General features: G+C 42.6%; 1 protein-coding gene across 13 annotated transcripts in view; it reads left to right on the forward strand.

Moving 5' to 3' along the window:
* The window catches only part of LOC109641758 (protein unc-13 homolog B-like), a 52275-nt gene that overhangs the window by 13716 nt on the left and 20043 nt on the right, over nucleotides 1-18516 (forward strand). For 7 of the 13 annotated variants that reach the window (XR_011239120.1, XM_069513605.1, XM_069513604.1 and 4 more), the window contains exons 6-12: nucleotides 1966-2039; nucleotides 2313-2370; nucleotides 2749-2778; nucleotides 3910-4123; nucleotides 5331-15467; nucleotides 16513-16800; nucleotides 16887-16977. Coding sequence is in view for 12 of the 13 variants with exons in the window: in XM_069513605.1 (XP_069369706.1) it covers nucleotides 1966-2039; nucleotides 2313-2370; nucleotides 2749-2778; nucleotides 3910-4123; nucleotides 5331-15467; nucleotides 16513-16800; nucleotides 16887-16977 (10892 nt within the window). In the remaining variant the exon portion in view is untranslated. Of the gene's footprint in view, nucleotides 1-1965; nucleotides 2040-2312; nucleotides 2371-2748; nucleotides 2779-3909; nucleotides 4124-5330; nucleotides 15468-16512; nucleotides 16801-16886; nucleotides 16978-18516 lie in introns of those variants that run through there. The other 6 variants (XM_069513611.1, XM_069513602.1, XM_069513610.1 and 3 more) reach the window with 4 other exon arrangements.

Genomic DNA, 18516 nt, shown 5'->3' on the forward strand with positions numbered 1-18516 from the left:
AATGTCAGCAGTCGGTTTCTGAGGCTTCTCAGGAAGAGCCGTCCAGCCCCGAGGCTCCGTGATAACAAACCGATGATGCAGTACAACCTGCTGCTCTGTGGTTTCATGCAACCATTCATTCTCTGAAATAGGAAATATGAGCGACGTAGGACTGACACACTGCAGTCGACTCAAGCAGGATATGAGGTCATATTTTCCTGAATCAAGTTAACTCATAACATCCATACCATTATCTCATGGAATAAAGTGAATGATGCTAAACAACTAATGGATAGAAATGGGGAACTCCGAGATATGTGTCATAGATATTTGTCTCAGTGTCCAATGTCCTGTATCTTTATTAAGTTAGATTCAGAAAATAACATTTTCTTTCCAGATTGTTCCTTTGAAGCCAAAAATGATTAGGAAACCATTACGAATGCTGTTATACTCTATATATTCCTAATGTCATTCATTTTCTTTGTCCCTTTAAAAACATTTTATCACTGCTTCATGAAGTAGAGACAGGTAAGCTACTGTACACAGACTAAATATCCCGCAGACATGGAGAGACATTTGCATAAATTTCTTGAAATGGTGCAGAACAATCTGGTGTCTTGTCTTTAATCACGGTCAATTGGTATTAATGCAGCAAGCAAAATCATAGGGAAACCACAGATGCAGCAAAGCCACAGGTTTATTCTGAATACCAAAAAGAAAGCTTTTGAGGTAACTAGCGATCCGTTCCATGCTTCCCTCTGGAAGGTGTTTTAAAACTGACTCGAGCTACTAAAGATATCTACGATAAATCTTTTGTTCCGAGTGCAATTACATTGTTGAAATACTAACTATAGGGTACTGTGTATTCTGTAGTTTTTGTGATTGGGTCGGTTGAACTATATTTAACTGTCTTGAACTCTTGAGTTCTTCAGATTTACTGTTTTTTTCTTTAACCATTGTTATAATTTGTAATCTCTATTCTGTTCATTTTCGTCCATATGGCCCTAATACTCCTTTGTATTGCTCCATCAGCTGCTGTCTGGCTCTTAATCTGCTAAATGATCCACTTTCTTCGAAATTTAGTTTCCCTTTAATCTTAGGTTTGGTAGGTAGCACACAATACAGTGGTTTTTATGCTGTAAACAGCTTCCTGCTGCTGCTGGACACTCGGCTAAACACAGAAATGAGACTGAACCCCACAGTGAAACACAACAACGAGCTCAAAGATGATTAAAATGATAAGAAGGATAATAAAAGTCCTGTTGATAATTTATGCTGCGAACCTCAATTAATTCAGTGCTCTTCAGGTTTGGAGAGTTAAAACCATCCTCCTGCTGTCTGCGTCCTTGACCACAGCAAACAGCGCCCCCTCCTCTGCATATACAGTTTAAACCCTGCGATCAAAACACATCAAAGTTAACTGTCCGCTCGGTGGGGGGTCGGCCTCTTTCTCCGTCACCTTTCAAGTTTGTGGGATGGCCATTGTGACTCTTTGTGCCACCAGAGCCATTTCTGTAAAGCTCTGGGACGGTGCGTCTTTGAAGCCCTGGCCTTTGCGTGTGTGGCCTTTTAATGTGCATCTGTCTGCTGCAGCACAAATCCCCTGGAAATGTGGGATGGGTGAGGGTACCTGTTCTAACCAAGAAGGAAAAAAACAAGGACAAAACCTTCCTGTTCTGACCTTTTTTTCCTGGCTCCTGATAATTCTTGTTTTGTTCTGTGTTTATTTCGTCGTATGTTATTGTCAAAAGTCATCTGCTACATCTTTGAGCATCGAAGTCCTTATGATGAAAATACTCCTGATGTTTATCAGTCTCCTCCTTTAACAGTTTGTGTCCTATGCTCACTATTTTTATTGACTCCCCTCCTGAGAGGCTCATGAGAAATTAAACAGGCATGACGTTGTCACACACGAGTCGGAGGGAGCAGGATGTAAACGTCAAACACGGGTTGAACATGTATTTTTTATGCATATGTTGGTACCAGACATCCCAGATGACGAGGCGCAGTACTGGACGGGCAAGCTGGAGCACATCAATACCCTCAGAATCCACGATGAGGTAAATTTACACAATTTACAACTATTATTCGTGCATCTGTGCTTTAAAATGAAAAATAAATGTAATTGTTTTCAATCAGGTCAACAGGTTCATCTTGTTTTTATGTCTAAAAATTACATTACGTGTTCCTGTTGTTCTACTTCTTGTGCTAATGACGTGCTGCTGTGTTTGTTTGTGTTGATGGAGTGGTGGAAGTAGATTACCGTTCTAATAATAACAATTTGAGGATGTGACAAACAGACTTGATGCTGTTTTCATCTCTCTCCTCTGCAGTACCCTCTTCAGGATGACGTTCAGAGTCGCCCACTGCCGTTCGCCGCCTCCCAGTGCTGTGAGTGTGTCCGCACGTTCTCCTCTCAGCCTCTAGATGGTGACACTCACCCATCCTTTCTAGCTCTCAGGGCTTTTGTTGTTATTTCCACGTCCTTGATCCTGCTGCACTGACTAATTTTAATCAGAGTTGAAAATTAACAATGTACACTTCAGATCAAGTGTGTAAATATTTGCACATACTCAACAAAGAGTTATGCACGTGACATTTTTTCTCAATGTTATGACAAGTTTGTTTTCCACTCTGAGAACCGCTCCCTTATCCCCCCCCCCCCCCCACCACTGTTACAACACAGGTACACTTTTCTTTACTTTTGGTTTTCGCACCCCGACCTCCTCTGACTGAACCTCTCACTTCTAACATTTGCACTTTCACCAGGCAACTATTTCGGATGGGCTGAGCCACTGAGTATGTAAAAACTCACTTTGATGAAGTTCTCCTCCCTGGTTAATCCTCAACGCCCTCTGCATGTCCTAATGCCCCATATCCCCCGATAACATCTGATCTATCACGTCTCCCTGCATTCAATCATCATTATTTTATTCTCACTGTTTCCCCCCTTGACCTTTTTTTTTTTTTTTTTCTACATGATTTCCTTCTCCTGCTGTTTTCCTGTTATTTATTCTCTGTGCTGTTGTCGAGTTTTTTACAACCCATGTTTACTTTATGTTGAAATTATTGGTGTTGTATCTATAGCAAACATTGTCAGGAAAATAGATCAAAAATCACTGATGTTTATTCACCGTCTGAAATTGGGCCCCATGCTCCTTTTTTTTGTGAAGCATTTTTACTTTAATCACGTTATTGGATAATAACACTAATATTGAGCACGTTTAAATATGAAAAGTAAAAAAACTCAATCAGATCTTAGACAATAAGTTGCAGTTGCGTTGGTAGGTGGCAGTCTTTGCTCCACTATATTCATTTATCACCTTGACTTTGTCCTGCAACTTCACTCTGTCAAGAGATATCAACAGATTTATCCTTATCTCTCTCACTTTATCGCTCTGAAAAGATAAAACCCCAGCTTCCCTCTGGAGGACGTCAGCCTCTCCAAAGATGTTTTCTAGGGTCATTCTCTGGGCTGGAAAGGTCTAAGGTTATATTTTTCTGCACCTCTGATGAGTAACCATTATTTCAGAATTTCCTTTTTGAAACTTTTTATCTAGCAACAAATTTTCTCTCTATCCTTCTTGTAAAAAAACATAAAATACATCCTAACACACATTTGCATTTCAATCTGAAGGATAAGGCAGATTAGCACACAGCCCAGTATCGTACATCTAGCTGAAGAGCTTGCATGAAAAAGGGCTCCAGTCTTTTAAGAGTGCATGACCTTTGCTCCCTCCTGACCTGGCATCACCCTAGTTTGTTTATTTCTATTTCCTCGACTCTCAACAGTTTTCCCCTCAGCTCGGCAAAATATTACCTAGGATGCATTATCCACTTTCTGATGGGTTTGTTGATAAGCAAGGATTTTAAAAACATACTTACTGATGTTCCAGGCAAGCTAAATGTGTGTTTATCTTCCCGTGGCAGCTCTAGATGACCAGGACAGCGCCGTAGATGACCGCGACAGTGACTACCGCAGCGAGACGAGTAACAGTCTGCCTCCACGTTACCACACAACGGCTCAGCCCAACTCCTCCATGCACCAGTACCCCATGGGGCCTCGGCTGCCGCACCACCCGGACTCCTGCACAGACTCTGTGCACAGTTTTGACCTGGACTACCGGGAACAGAGAGGGAGCAGGTACCCCAAGTTTACAACCTCACGCACATACATTTCCTTTCTCATACAGAGATTTCTCTCACTATAACATGTATAGTCAGACACATCCACTTTCAGATTTGTGACAGAAATAGTCATTTTAATTACATTACTAAAGGCTTAGTTTTTTCTTCCGGATAGTTTGTCTGAGCAAAAATCCAACATTTCCTCTGTCTGTGAGCTTTTCTTTCCTTCTTGCTCTGGATGATGATTAATTCAGCTGCTTCAGTGAACCAGGGGGGATCTGGAGACACAGAATGGATATTTTCACATCATGTATCCGCAGTCGATGTCCTGTTGTGAATTCACTTGTCTCTAGATTTTGAATTCCTGCCAGTTTTTTTGTCCATTGACTTTCAATTTGGGTCAGAATGTAGTTGAAAGGCTATAATTATGTATTGAAATAAAAAAGGAAAATAACAGTATCCACTATCCTACTGCGATTTTCATTTATACCACACAGCAGTTTTGTGGTCAGATTTCATCCATAAGAGAAATGCTCTTGTTGCATGGAACCCACTTCTGTGCACTGGTGGATAGTCATGAAATACATGTTTACCGGCGAGACTGCTGCAAATCTGCCTGTGTGGACTGATAGAGGGTTGATCCGGATAATTGTAGATCAGGAATAAACGGGATTGCATCCAGGGAAAGCTCATTGTTTGCTTCTTTTTTTTTCCTTTTGAGGGTGTGTTGTGTCGGCTAAAGTTTCGGTAGTTTCAAAGGGTCTGAACTTGGTTTAGAAATATGACAGAGGAAATCCCTCTGTAGCACATAGAGGAAGTGGGTCAGTGAGATGCACGCGCATGTTTTTGGTGATTGCGTGCCATATGGTGGTGATTTAGCACAGAGAGTGTTGAAGCGCTGATAAGCATGACTGTCGCTGTGGGGATTTACAAAGATCTAATTTCATAGAGGCGCATCCGAACATAGAGGCACACACACTCAGACTTGCACTCACACATGTAGTTTGTTTATATGTGAAATATAAAAATTTTGTCCACTAAGCTGATCAGCATGATTGTGTCTTCACATTTGCATGAATGTGTTCTGCTCTTAATTTCCTTATTTATCGTTCTGCTTAACTTGTGCTCTTTCTTTTGCATGTTTCTTCTCGTTTGTTTGCTTCTTTCTTTTCTTTCCTTGTTTCCTTTCCCATCCTGGTAAATCTATTGTAAACATGAACTAGATCATTGAATCAGAAAGGAAGGGTCAGAATCATACCTGTGGATTCTGGCATGGGGGTTGAAGAGTGGGAAAACAGATATAAAGGGCATGGCAAACCTCAGCTGAGCGACTTCTTAGATGATGAGGAAGACAATGTCATCCTTCGAATGGGACCAGCTTACCCTGAGCCATCGCACACTTCTATCCGTCAAAACACTCAACGTAGTGGCTATCTGCCTGCCCCCTACCCGGAGGGCTATGACACCATCGATCGGCGGCGAAAGAGAACGATAAGGAACTCAGGAGCGTTGCTTGGTACAGAGGCAGACAAAATGAGAGAAGAGGCTTTTCCCTCTGACCTCGCACGGCTGCGTGAGAAGAGAGGGGAGCTGTTTATGCGGCAGGTGGAAGAGATGCAGGAAGAGGAGGAGCGAATGACATCCTGCCTCAGGCCATACAAGAATGGGCTTCTCTACAAGACAAGGATGTGGGCTAAAAATGAGCTGGACCACACTTTAGAGAATTATGTGGCATATAAAAAAGAACAAGATGCTAGAAGGAGGGCGCGGTTCCATTTTGATTTAGATGGTTCTGAAGATCTGCACTACTCCATTGAAGCAGAGGATGAGATAGATGACATTGCCTTTGGAGCAGAAGACTTTCACCTGGAAATTGCCAGAAATTACAAAGACAGGTATTCTCTCTCCTACGATGGTCATTCTGAAAATTCTCAGGGTCTTCGGGAGAAGAAGCCTGGAAAAGCTAAAATTGGAGGATGGACCCCAGAGGCAATGCTCTCACCTGTCGAGGAACCAAGTGATGAATATGTCGACCCTATGGATGAGCTCCAGTGTCTTGTTGAAACTGTTTCTGAATACCTTGCTGAAAAAGAGGAGGAAATTAGCAAGTATGGTTCCCTTCCTAAATCAAACAAATCCAGGCTCTCATCTCTGGGTAGCAACAGAACAGATTCTTTTGGAGATGACCAAGTGAGTTCATCGAAGGATCCAAGAGCAGAAACCCAGTCACATGCTTCTTCTGACCAGGGTGTCTCAGGGGTAAAAAATGCCGTGAGCTCATTATTTAGTTCTCTCACTGACCGAGTAGGAGGACCCCCCAAACAGCCTGTCCCGAGTCCACAAGCGCCATCAGGACAATCCTCACAATTTGGATTTACAAAACTTTTGTCTTTTATTCCCAAATCAAATGGCTCCGCTCCTGTAGCTGTTGTATCTCCTGTAGAAACATCTCCTGAAAAATCATTCAGATCTTTGTCTTCTCAGCTACCACATGATGACAAGACACAAAGTCATGATAAAGAAACAAAAGCTCCCACATCGAGTCAGACTCAAACAAGTTCAAAAGAACATGTAGCAGAGTTTGCAACCAAACCTCAAAGTGCTCCAGGAAACTCTGTTCTGGGGAAATTTAATCCTTTAAAACTTCTTTCAGCAGGAGTAAATGGAAATTCAGCTGAAAACAGCCACGAACCAGAAACAGCATGTACTCAAGATGTTCATCAAGGTATGCATCAAGGGAAACAGACTATGACAGGAGATGAAGGTAGGAAATTAAGAAGTTCATCAAAATCATATTTGGGACACGATCAAGATGAAAATATATATGGGAGACAAAATCCAGTGGTTTCCCAACAAGAGAATGTGCCTGTTCCGGGGCCAGCAAGGCCGACTAATCAAACACAATCAGCAAACACTGGGTTTTTTAGCCCTTTGAGAAAGTCATTAAGTTCATTGATTGCACCTGCTGGTCCCTTTCCACCTCAAGGGGCTCCACCTGTGGCAGTGTATCCAGTATTTAGATCCGCAGAGGATCCCTGTCAACAAAAACCAGTAGAGGACCAATCATTGAGCAGCAAGCCTAAACCGCCTTCCGTGTCCTCGGAAAATGTCTCCACGCAGCAATGTCCCAAAGCAGAAGGAGGCGTGCTCTCAGGGTTTTTGAAGTTTGCATCCAGTGAGAATGTTAGTGCCTCTGCGAACATAAAGAATCCTGGGCAATCACATCATGACTCAACTTTAAAAACCTCCAACACCTTTACCCAGAATTCTGCTGCTCCGCAGGAAAGCACTGAGAAAGGATGGTTTTCCAGCATATTTAGCCCCACCCCTGCCTCCCCTAATTTAAACCCAAATTTGGCCAGTAATCAGCAATCTCAGGACAGCAAACTCACATCTCAGGATACATCACATCAGAAACCAACAGCAGCTGGTCATGGAATTCAGCATCAACCCCTCAATCAGCCTGAATCACGGAGTTTTTTGACAGGTCTAATAAAAGGAAGCTCGACTGAAGATGTCTCAAACATTGGCTCTAATCAAGCGAAACAAGGAGGACTGTTATCTGGACTACTTAAATTTGGGTCTACCAGTGACCTGTCTGGCAGTTTGTCACAGCAGGCTTCCAATAACAATCAACCCCCCAGGAGCAATAATCCACCACAGTTTCCTCATCACCCTCCCCCACAACAATCTTCTTCAGCTCCTCCAAAGGGGGGGCTTCTCTCAGGGCTGTTGAAGTTTTCCTCAACAGAAAACATACCACACAACATACAGCTATCTGACGCTGAAAAACAGAGGAACACCCACAGCAATTACTCTGATCAGCAGCAGACCTCTGATGAATTTCAACAAACACAACCTCAGCCAAAGGGGCTATTGTCTGGCTTACTGAAATTTGCATCATCTGAGAATGTTCCAGGCAGCCAAACAGACCAGAACCAATATAACAGCTTTGAACAGAATCAACAGGGAATCAAACAACAGCATATTCCAGGTTCAGACCGAGGGCCTCAGCTCAGGAAGAGAACGCCAAGTCAGCAAGAGTTCCAACAGGACACTAGTAAACCAGGCTTTACTCGACAACAAACTGTTCCACTCCAGCAGCCACGGTCCCAACAAGGTGGTCTGTTATCAGGTCTTTTTAAATTTGCTTCAGCAGACAACATAAATACAAAACCGCCACCTAACCCTCAGCAGCATGGAATCGCCCCAAGAAAATACAGCCATGAGCAAACAAAGGCAATGAATGTTCCCAATTCCAATCAAACTCAGCCTCAAAACACCACAACACAAAAAAACACTGAAGCAAGTGGTCTACTGTCTGGATTATTCAAATCCTCTTCAGAAAATATGGCTCAACAACCTACTCAGACTCAGCAGGAGTCTGGAGAAAGTCAATCTGGAGTGCTCTCAGGGTTGTTTAATAAGTTGACAAAATCATCTGAAAACACCGAAACCGCCTGCCAGGCAGCAAATGCACAATCGCTGCATCCAAAAGTTGATAATGCTACAGTAGCTATGAAGAACCCACCACAAACACAGGCACACACTGATTCAACACATCGATATTCACAAGAGCATGCAGTGAAAGAGAAGAGGATTTCACAAACTGGCCAGCAAAGGGTTTTAACTGGAATATTCAGCAAGAATGTAGCTGAGGACTCTTTAACTCATAAACAAGTTGAAATATCAGGTCAGAATACAGAACAAAAGACACAGCTACTTTCAGGGCTATCAAAAGGTTCTGCTAGTGATTTTGGAAGAGACTGCAGCCAAAGAGATGTTCCAAGGTCTCTTAGTCCAGGACAGAGCAGACATGCTATGATAAGGGCACCTGTGTCAGTTGAAACTGAGAGTTTAGACTTAAGAACATCAGCTACTTTTGCGAGATCTCTTCAGAGTAAGGCATCATCATACTCATCAGTTAGCACAGGTAATTTATCCCAGTTATACTATTCTGGCTCACTTCAGTCAGGTCACCCAATGGCTTTTAGTACAGGAAATATTAATTCCCCTTTACAAAGCAATATAGCTACTCCAATCAAGAACATGCAGCCATATATTGGTGGAAGCACTCCCTCTTTATATGGAACTACAAGTCAAAGTTTTTACCAAGGTCAGTTGTCCCCTTATGGAGTAAGTCCTTCTTATGATGAAAACCAATGGATCCGTGAAAGTGCTCTTTGGCAGCAGTTTCAGAATGAGTCACTTAATTATCAGCTTCAGGGACAAGATCAAGGTTACAGCCAGAATTGTGACGGTGTGCCATTACAGGCACCTCCTCTTCACTGCAGCTCTCCAAACAACAATCAGCCAATTAACTCCCCTTCCCCGTGGCAAGGTTTTGTTTGTCACCAAGGGCAAGTTGGACCATATGAGTATGATGAACACAGGAATGATGATCCATATCCCAAGAGGAAATTGTGGAACAGTTATGTTGACTTGCAAAGCGCAGAATATGAGGAGGGTGCATTGAATTTAACCACTAAACAACAAGGCACCGAAAAGTTTGGGAAATGCCAATTTAATGATGGTAGCACTTACAGCTTGAATGGGGTTTCATATCATGAAGGCTATTATGAGGAGACTGCGCCAAGTTTATCTTATTCAGCAAACTGGCAATACGGAATGGATAACGCAGCCTACCAAAACTTTCACTCTGATGGCAGGATCCATCAGAATCAATTGAATTTGAACAGAACAGTGGATTCAGAGTGTCCCCCAAATGCAAATACAGAAGTAGAAGACTCCCTTTATCTTGAAGACACTGAATGGTATCAGCAGTGGCTGGCACTTTTGGAGCAAGGAATGTGGTGGCCAGCTGATGACGGGGACTGTGGCTACTTTGTTTACACAGATCATGAGTACATTTATGCCTTACTTACAGATACAGCAGGTGAATATGTTTATGCATGTGCTCCTGAAGGTGAGTCTTTGGGAAATGCACAGAAACAAGAAGGTTTTCCCAGTGCATGGCTGCACAATGAAATGGTTTCAGTCTGTGGCTTTAAAATTCCACTTTACAATGAGGATGAGCTTCTTTGGCTACCTGGTCAGGATCACTGTGATTCTCAACTTCTCAATGCCCCTTTAGATTTGTCTGCTGCTTATCGAAAAGGAAATCAGATAATGAATTTAAATCTTGAGCAGTTCTCTCAGATGTTTGAAAATTCCTTTCTGTCAAAAGGGCTACAGGAAGTAGATATCACATCTTACAGTTTAAACAAAGTCAGGATGGATCCGAGATGGCCCAGTAATGTCTATGAAGACCAGTACAGAGATATTATTGATCTTTCTTGTCGCAATAAAGACTATATTGGTCCTTGTTGGAACAACCAGGAAATAAAGACATTCCTAGCTCAAAAGGTTGCTGTTTCCTTGAACTCTTCTCCTATGATGGATTCCAATCAGCAGCTCCTTTACAACTGTTACCAACCTAGCCAACGGCGGCGTTCATCCACTGGGGTTACAGTGAAGCATGCAGATGATGTATCCGAGGAGGAATGGAGAAAGAGAGTGTCTCCAGGAGAAGAGCAACCTAACCGTCAAGTCAGGAAGATTTCCTCCCTCATATCCTCTTTTGTAGGCAAAACATCACAGGGGGAACCAAACAGAACTAGCATGCCCTCGCGTGAACAAGCTGCTGACAAACACTCTAAGAACATTCTTTCATCAGGATTCCAAAGTCTGAAGTCAAAGATAATCAAGGAAGAATCTACCATTGCTGTTACTCAGTCAGAAACTGTTAAACAAGAAATACAAAGGCCAGTTATCACAAATAGAAGAATTTTGCCCACAGTACCGACTACTGCTCAAATGACTCCCCCCTCAACACAATCTCATGCAACTACACAGAAACCAAGACTTTCACGTCAGACTACCATGGCACAACAAGCAGCCCCGCCATCATCACCACCCAATGTCACAGTGCCTTTAGGATCGAAAGAATCGTTAATCAAACCACCCGGACAACGTGAAACTGATAAGCCAGTGGATATCCCATTAGAGCAGCCATCTGAACAACCACAGGCAGGCTTCATGAACTTTCTGAAATCAGCAGTAGGCATAGAAGAAACAAAGCCAGATCCCCAGAAATCTTCTCAGACATCTCTCAATCAGCAAAGCAAAACTGGCAGCACTGCTTCATTACCAGAGGCTACAGGAGTTTCAAATCTATTTGGATCAATAAGCAGCTTGTTTAGTCCTGAACCATCTACACCACAAAAGCAGCACATGAAACCCAGTGTTACTGAGAGTTCACTGGCATCGGCATCTAAACCTACGGGTATACAGAGACAAAAAACTATGGATCAAAGTGGTACCTTTCGCCCACAGACTCAACCTCCAAACAAAAGTATTTCCCAAGTATTTCCTCCCAATTCTTCTGCAGGTTCTGCTGCAAGCCAGTCAGTAACAGTACCTCCTACAGAAAAGACAAAAGAAGAAGCAGCAACTAAACCATCCAGTGGGCTATTTGGTTTTTCAATTGGAGAAATGCTGACAGGATCAACAGCAACTGCTCAGTCTGGACCCACAAATCAAACACCTGCATCAGCTACAGCTCCACAAGAAGAATCACTAGGTAAAAGTATATTATCAATGTTAAGTGGACCAAATCCTCCACAGGCTGCATCTAAAACTGCGTCTGTGCCTCAACCACATCCTCCAAGTGCAGCTCCACAACCTCCCCAACAGGAATCACTTGGTAAAAGTTTATTAACAATGTTTGGAGGATCAAGTCCTCTGCAGACGCCTCCTCAAACCAAGCCTACTCCCGAGACACCTCAACAAGGAACTGCTCCTCAAAAAGAGCCCCCATCAGCAGGATTCCTTTCCATGTTTAGTGGTTCCAACACCCAACAGTCAACAGCCCAAACAGGATCTATTCTAGGAGGAATCTTGTCTGGGTCATCAAGTTCAACTGAAAGTCCAATGAAGGGACTGTTGTCAATATTTAGTGAACCCAGTCCTTCACAGAATTCCCCAGCAACAACATCATCTCAGCAAAGAGCACCTCAAGCACAAGCTCAACATGGTGAACCTCAGATACAGTCTAAGCCACAAGTGCAACCTCAAGCTCAAGGGCAGTCAGCCACTTCTGTTCTTGGTGGAATGTTGAGTGGATTGTCTAGCTCTACTGAGACTCCAAGAAAATCTTTGTTCTCCATGTTTGGCAGCCCCAGTACTCCTCAAACACCAGGAGCTGGTGAACGTGCAAACATGTCTTCTACACCAGGACCTACAGCATCTAAAGAACCCACAAAGGGTATACTATCTGTTTTTAATGATGCCATGACCTCTCCGCAACAAAATTCAAATTCATCATCTGCTATTGTCCCTGGTACTACTGAGCCATCCACTGTTAATCTACAACAACGTTCTTCCCAAATGTCATCAGCTTCCAATAGCAATGTGTCAGTTTCAAAATCTATCAGTCAAATATCAGGTGAAACAAGCAATGCTACTGCTGAACTATCCACAGATAGCACTGCACATTCCACAGTGGATACTACAATTAAAGACACTGATATTGCATCTGTGCAACCAACTTCAGAATGTGTCAGTGTGCAAAAGGAAACAAGCACAGAAAGTGCTACCCAGGATCCTGCTCCCCCTAAAGAACCACCAGCCTCTGGTCTGTTGTCTATGCTGGGTGGATCTGGCCCACAAGCTCCATCCTTACAAGCTGGATTTCTTTCTGATGGTCCAGGAAAAAGTATACTTTCATTATTTTCTGGGCCCAGCACTGAGCCTGGTGCTAGAGAGACAGGTCCTACAACTACTGCACCAGGGTCTGTACCCAAGGACCCACCAGCCAAAGGTTTGTTCTCTTCATTTGGAGGTTCAGTCCCCCAGCCCTCTCCACAGACTGGAAGTTCTTTACTTGGCGCAATGTTTGGAGGCTCTTCACCCCAAACACCTGCATCTCAAACTGGAGGATCATTACTAGGTGGTTTATTTGGAGGGTCTGCACCTCAGGCTGATCTCAGCAAGACTGGAGGATCTGCTCCTCAGGCAGGAACATCCTTACTTGGTGGCTTATTTGGCGGATCTGCCCCTCAAGCTGTTGGATCTCAGACAGCAGGGTCTGTATTGGGAGGTATTTTTGGAGGATCTGTAGCTTCAGCTACAACATCTCAGAATAGTGGGTCCTTAAGTGGACTATTTGGAAGGGCCACCACCCAAAATTCAACAACCCAAAATAGCAGTTCTATATTGGGAGGTATTTTGGGGGGTTCATCTTCTCAAACCACCACTGTGCAGACTGGTACATCTCCTCTGGGGGGTGTATTACCTGGAGCTTCTGTTCTGAATGAGATACCTGGTAAAAGTTTACTTTCAGCGTTTGGAGGATCTGCTCCATCTGCAACACCCACTGCAACAGCTACACCAACATCAAGTGATGACAAGAAAATATTGACCACAGCTCTTGCTGATACTACTTCAAGTGTAACTGCGCTATCAAAGTCCACTGATGACGCTGCTACTACTGAAACATCTGCAATTGATACTTCTACCAAAAGCAGAGAACAGGTAGAAACACTTCAGCAACCTGAAGGCACAGACCAGTGTCTTGAGACAAGCGTTAATAATAAAACCGAAATCACGGAAGAAGGTAATTGCCAAGATGCTAACAAGCTAACTACTCTCGCTGAAAATTCTCAACATAAAGAATCGGAAGTTTGTGCACCAACACAGCAACTTGAGAAACCAGAGCATGTGAGTGGCCCATCAACTCAAGATTCAGTTACACCTAAAATGGAAGAGGAAACACCAGCCACTCAGTCAACAAGTTCTGTGGTTCAGGGAACACAGACGCTTCCAGAGCCAGAAAAATCTGTTGGTGACTCATCAGCGGATAAAGTTACAGATTTTATGTCCTCTCTGTTCAAACCATCAACTGCAGCTCCTGAAGGTAATCAGCAACAGAACGTGAGCTCCTTTTTTGGACTTGGGGGAACAGCACCTCAGGCTGGTACTGGTCAGGCTGGACCATCGATATTAGGGGGTATATTTGGAGGTTCAAACACCCAGACGGCAGCTCCACAGATGGGGGGATCATTACTAGGAGGCTTTTTCAAAGGGTCTGCGCCTCAGTCTGGTCCCCAAACAGCCACCCCTAATACAGGAGGCTCAGTATTAGGCGGGATGTTTGGAGGAGGATCCTCTGCCAAGTCTGCAGGTCCCCAGACTGGTGGATCTTTATTAGGTGGTATGTTTGGCGGATCTGCAGCAACAGCACAGCCAGGTGGTTCTTTACTTGGAGGAATGTTTGGAGGAGTCACTTCTCAGACTGCAGGATCGCAGACTGGATCCTCAATTCTTGGGGGCATAGGTGGATCTTTATTTGGTGGTATGGCACAACCACCCAAGCCATCTGAACCAATGTCAGCTGAGCCCAAGTCAACATCTAGCACTACTTCACAACCACAGATTAAGAATGAAAGTGTCATAACAAACGTTGCTCCATCTGCCACTGACACTGGTTCAAATAAAGTGGTGGACTCACCCTTACCAGATAATGACCAAGTGAAATCTGTCAACCTTACAAATAGTAGTGATGTGGCATCTGAGGCAGCTGCTGTTTCAAGTGCTTTAATAAGCAGTACATGTGACCTCACCAGTCAGATGGATATCACAGCAAAAGAAATGGCAACTGTCGATGGAGAGGTGATACATGAGAAACCCATGGTCATTAAAGGAGACCCTGAGGGTAAAGAAAGTGACAAATCAGCCCCACCTAATATCCAACAAGCAGATATAGCACCTCAACCTAATCAGTTGCCCAATAATACAGAGCCAGCTCAGGCAAAGTCTCTGTTTGGGTTTATATCAGCTCAAAGTGATGCAGGAAAATCTCTTGGATCCTTATTTTCACCTGCAATGCCAACAGGTGCTCCATCAGGGGTTCAAACAGAAGCAGGGACTGGTCTATTTTCAGGATTAAAAAACCTTTCTGGCAGTCTGTTTCAAGAGGAAAAGCCTGTTGCTGGAAAACAAGAGCCACCCACCACTTCATTATTTGGGACAAAAATAAGTTTTCCTTGGCAGGCAGAGCCACCCAAGCCACAAGCTGTTCCAGTTGTAACATCTCAACCCAAAGCTATCAACACATCAAGTGGTCAAACACTCACTGTACAAAAGGTTGCAACCCCTGATGCCCAAAAACCTGAATTGGTAGGTTCCAAAGATGAAGTAGCAAACCCCCAGATTTGCATCTCCACTCCTGAAGTAGATCCTTCAGCATCCCTGACCCTGAAGGAGAAGGAAAGACTTGTAGAAACAACCCCCTCTGCAGGTCCTACCTCTGGAATGCAGCTGGACAACCAGTTCAAGAAGGATCTATTGAATACAAAAAGGCTAGTAAGAGCATGATAAATGGTATTATCCCTCACCATTTATGATGCATTGACATTTTGGAAAAAATGTATTCCCTGTCCAGCTCTGCAATCCATCCTCACTAGTTTCATTTCATTTTCAGCTTGATCTTACATATTTGTCTCTGTTTGTGTGTCTATTCTTTGATATGTGTAAATTCCTGTCTAGCATCTCCCACAATTTCATTTGTGATTTTAAAACAGAATTCCAAAACAAAATATGCATATTTGTACATGGACAATTAAAAGTAAATGAACATAATAATCAATTACTGCATTCTAGACAGGATTAGATGTTCTACTCTGACAGAAACTGATTGGTTTGACTGAACTTTTATACTTAAATGTATACTGTGTACTGCAAAACACCTGTAGCTAATTCAAATGTGACAACACTTAGGGTCTACAAGTTTGTTTCATTTTTAATTTATGAAAAGGCATGTTTATATGTTAAATATAATAATGACATTACAAGTCATGTACATTTTGTTTGACCATGGAATTCTCATTTGTGTTGTCTATCATTTTAAATGGAGAATTATTTTCCATCTGTTAAAGTCAATTTTAAACTTCCTCACCGTTAAACAACATATGGGCACTTTTGCTTTAAACTGAAACTGGTTATGAAATTCCATAAATTTATATAAAGGTACAATTTAAAACACAACTCTGCATATTTTGTTGTCCACATAGACTTTAACCATTGTAAGAAACATACATACATTTTGTCTTGTAGATAGTTGAAAGGAATATAATATAGTAAAGGACAATCAAATGTGCAGATATAAAATACAACCTTTTTTTCTTAAGGAAAATGTATTTTGTACCTCATATCACAACATTTTGTATAATCTTATGTTTTACATGAACATTTTCATTATTTTCCATCACGCAACAGCCTCTTTGCAAGGTTGGCAATCTTTTAAGGGCATGATGTGGTGTATGTGTGTACTATACCAATCATTTAGTTCTGATAAATAAAATCTTAATATTGAATATTTTCCTCACTCCTCTCTCACCAATGTAGTCCAGTGGAAAGTAGTCGTTTTGGGTCATCAGGAAACCTGAGCCAGACCAGTTCCCAGCTTAGTGGCCAGGAGAGCACCGGAGGGTCAGAACTGGAGGAGTCATTCCATTCCTACCACAGTACCGGCTTTCACCCCTCCTCCAATGGACAGCCACGTACAAATGGACACGCTCCCACCAATGGACACTCGTCGGCTGGTGAGCAGGAGATTCACAGGCTTACTCCGGAATCAGCACGAAGCCTGAAAAATGACACCCCAGTGGAGACAGTATTCTCTAAACTCCAAAGGTACTGTCCTTTGGATCCTTGGTACTGGCTTTGTATTTACTATAATGAAGATATTGCCACTTGACTGATAAATTCATGTCATCTAGGTTCCATGATGACGGACCACCGCTACCATTTTCCCCGTCTAGAGTTCGATGGTTGAAGGCCATCAATAAAGTCAGGGTTCAGCTCCGGGAGGTAGGCACCGTTTCTCATGTTTGACCCCAATACCCTCTTCTTCCTTACTCCACCACATGTGCATACAAATACCCGCAATTCTTTTAATGTGGTTTAGTTGAACCTCTCTGGTTGTTTAAGAACATGCACTAAAATGTATTAGAATCATATTATATCTGCAATGTCTCATTTGCAAGAAAACACATGCTCTTCTGTGCCCTGTCCGTGACACAGTAATTCTTGGGAACCAATACGTTGTTTATTATAGCTTACTGGTCATAACAATGGTCCAGCAAACATATGCTGATTAAATGGTGATGTGGAATGATGCGTACCTGTACCATTTTTTTTATGTCACCTTTGCAATCTATTTTATATTCTCAATCTTTGCTTCCTCTTTCTCAGTCTTCATTCATTAATTTGAACTCTTTTAACAGTAGCCTTGTTTCTAGTTTCTTAAATAATTGTCAGGTGACGTTTTAGGGAAAGAGAACAGGAGAGATGTTTATTCTTTGTTTATTTCAAATTTGTCTGCTCTATATAATTTTTTGATTAAGTAATCACACCCTGATTATGAAGTGATAATTTGTTCCATTTGGATCGGCTTCTTTCAGACAGATTAAAAAAAATTGTTTACGTCTAATAAATCACATGGCAAACCCCTTTTTGGAATCAAATGCTATCTAGTGTCCTACCAGACAAATTTCTAACCATTTCAGGGGAATGTGCGTCTGTCCTGTGTGTCCTGCATCCATTTAAACTCTCTAGAGAGTGTTCATAATGAAAACATCAGAATCTCTCAGCTAACTGGTTCGTCCCCTTCATTAATCTTTTTATAGCGTGGCAGTAAATGAGTAGCCTCTCGTAGCCTGGTCGCTTGGCTCCATTACAATGATTGGTTTCCATGGACTGGTTGAGACGAACATGTACTGTAAATGACGCCTGACTGAAGACATGAGTATAAACGGAGAGCGAGATGAAAGCTGTCTAACTGCCATTTATTACAGGACTTAGGGAAACACTTAGGACACAAAGCAAAATGCTGAGAAGACTGTAATGAATTAGAATTGGTTGTTAAGCTGTCAAGCAGTGTCACAGAAACCAGAATAATAATAAGAATGCCAGACCTGACACTAAAACATCTTTGCAGGCTTGTTTCAAACCAAAAATCATAAAGAAGGGAGACGTGTGACATGTTTTTAATTTCTTTGACCATTTTTGCATCGCGGAAACAGAAAAAGAAGAGTGTGTGAGACTGAGTGCTGGCAGTTTTACAGCCTCAGATTACCCTTGTGCTGGAATACATCACCAGAGGACGGAGGGAGAGCGAGTAGAGAAAGCAAGAGGGTGGGAGGGAAGTACAGATGACTACTTAACTGAGGGTGAACCGCTGCGAGGTTGTTGTTTGCCACTGTCGCTCTTCACGTTCTGGTGGTAGAAATTAAGGATTCAGCTGTTTCCTGTGTTCTTCAAGTTCTGCAGGATTGATTGAGGCACAGAAAAACATTCAATAATACAACTGGGATACATTGTTGAAAAAAGTGAAGTCACTCTTTTGGA

The sequence above is a fragment of the Paralichthys olivaceus genome, chromosome 18 (assembly GCF_024713975.1).
Source record: "Paralichthys olivaceus isolate ysfri-2021 chromosome 18, ASM2471397v2, whole genome shotgun sequence".
Classification (NCBI taxonomy): Eukaryota; Metazoa; Chordata; class Actinopteri; order Pleuronectiformes; family Paralichthyidae; genus Paralichthys; species Paralichthys olivaceus.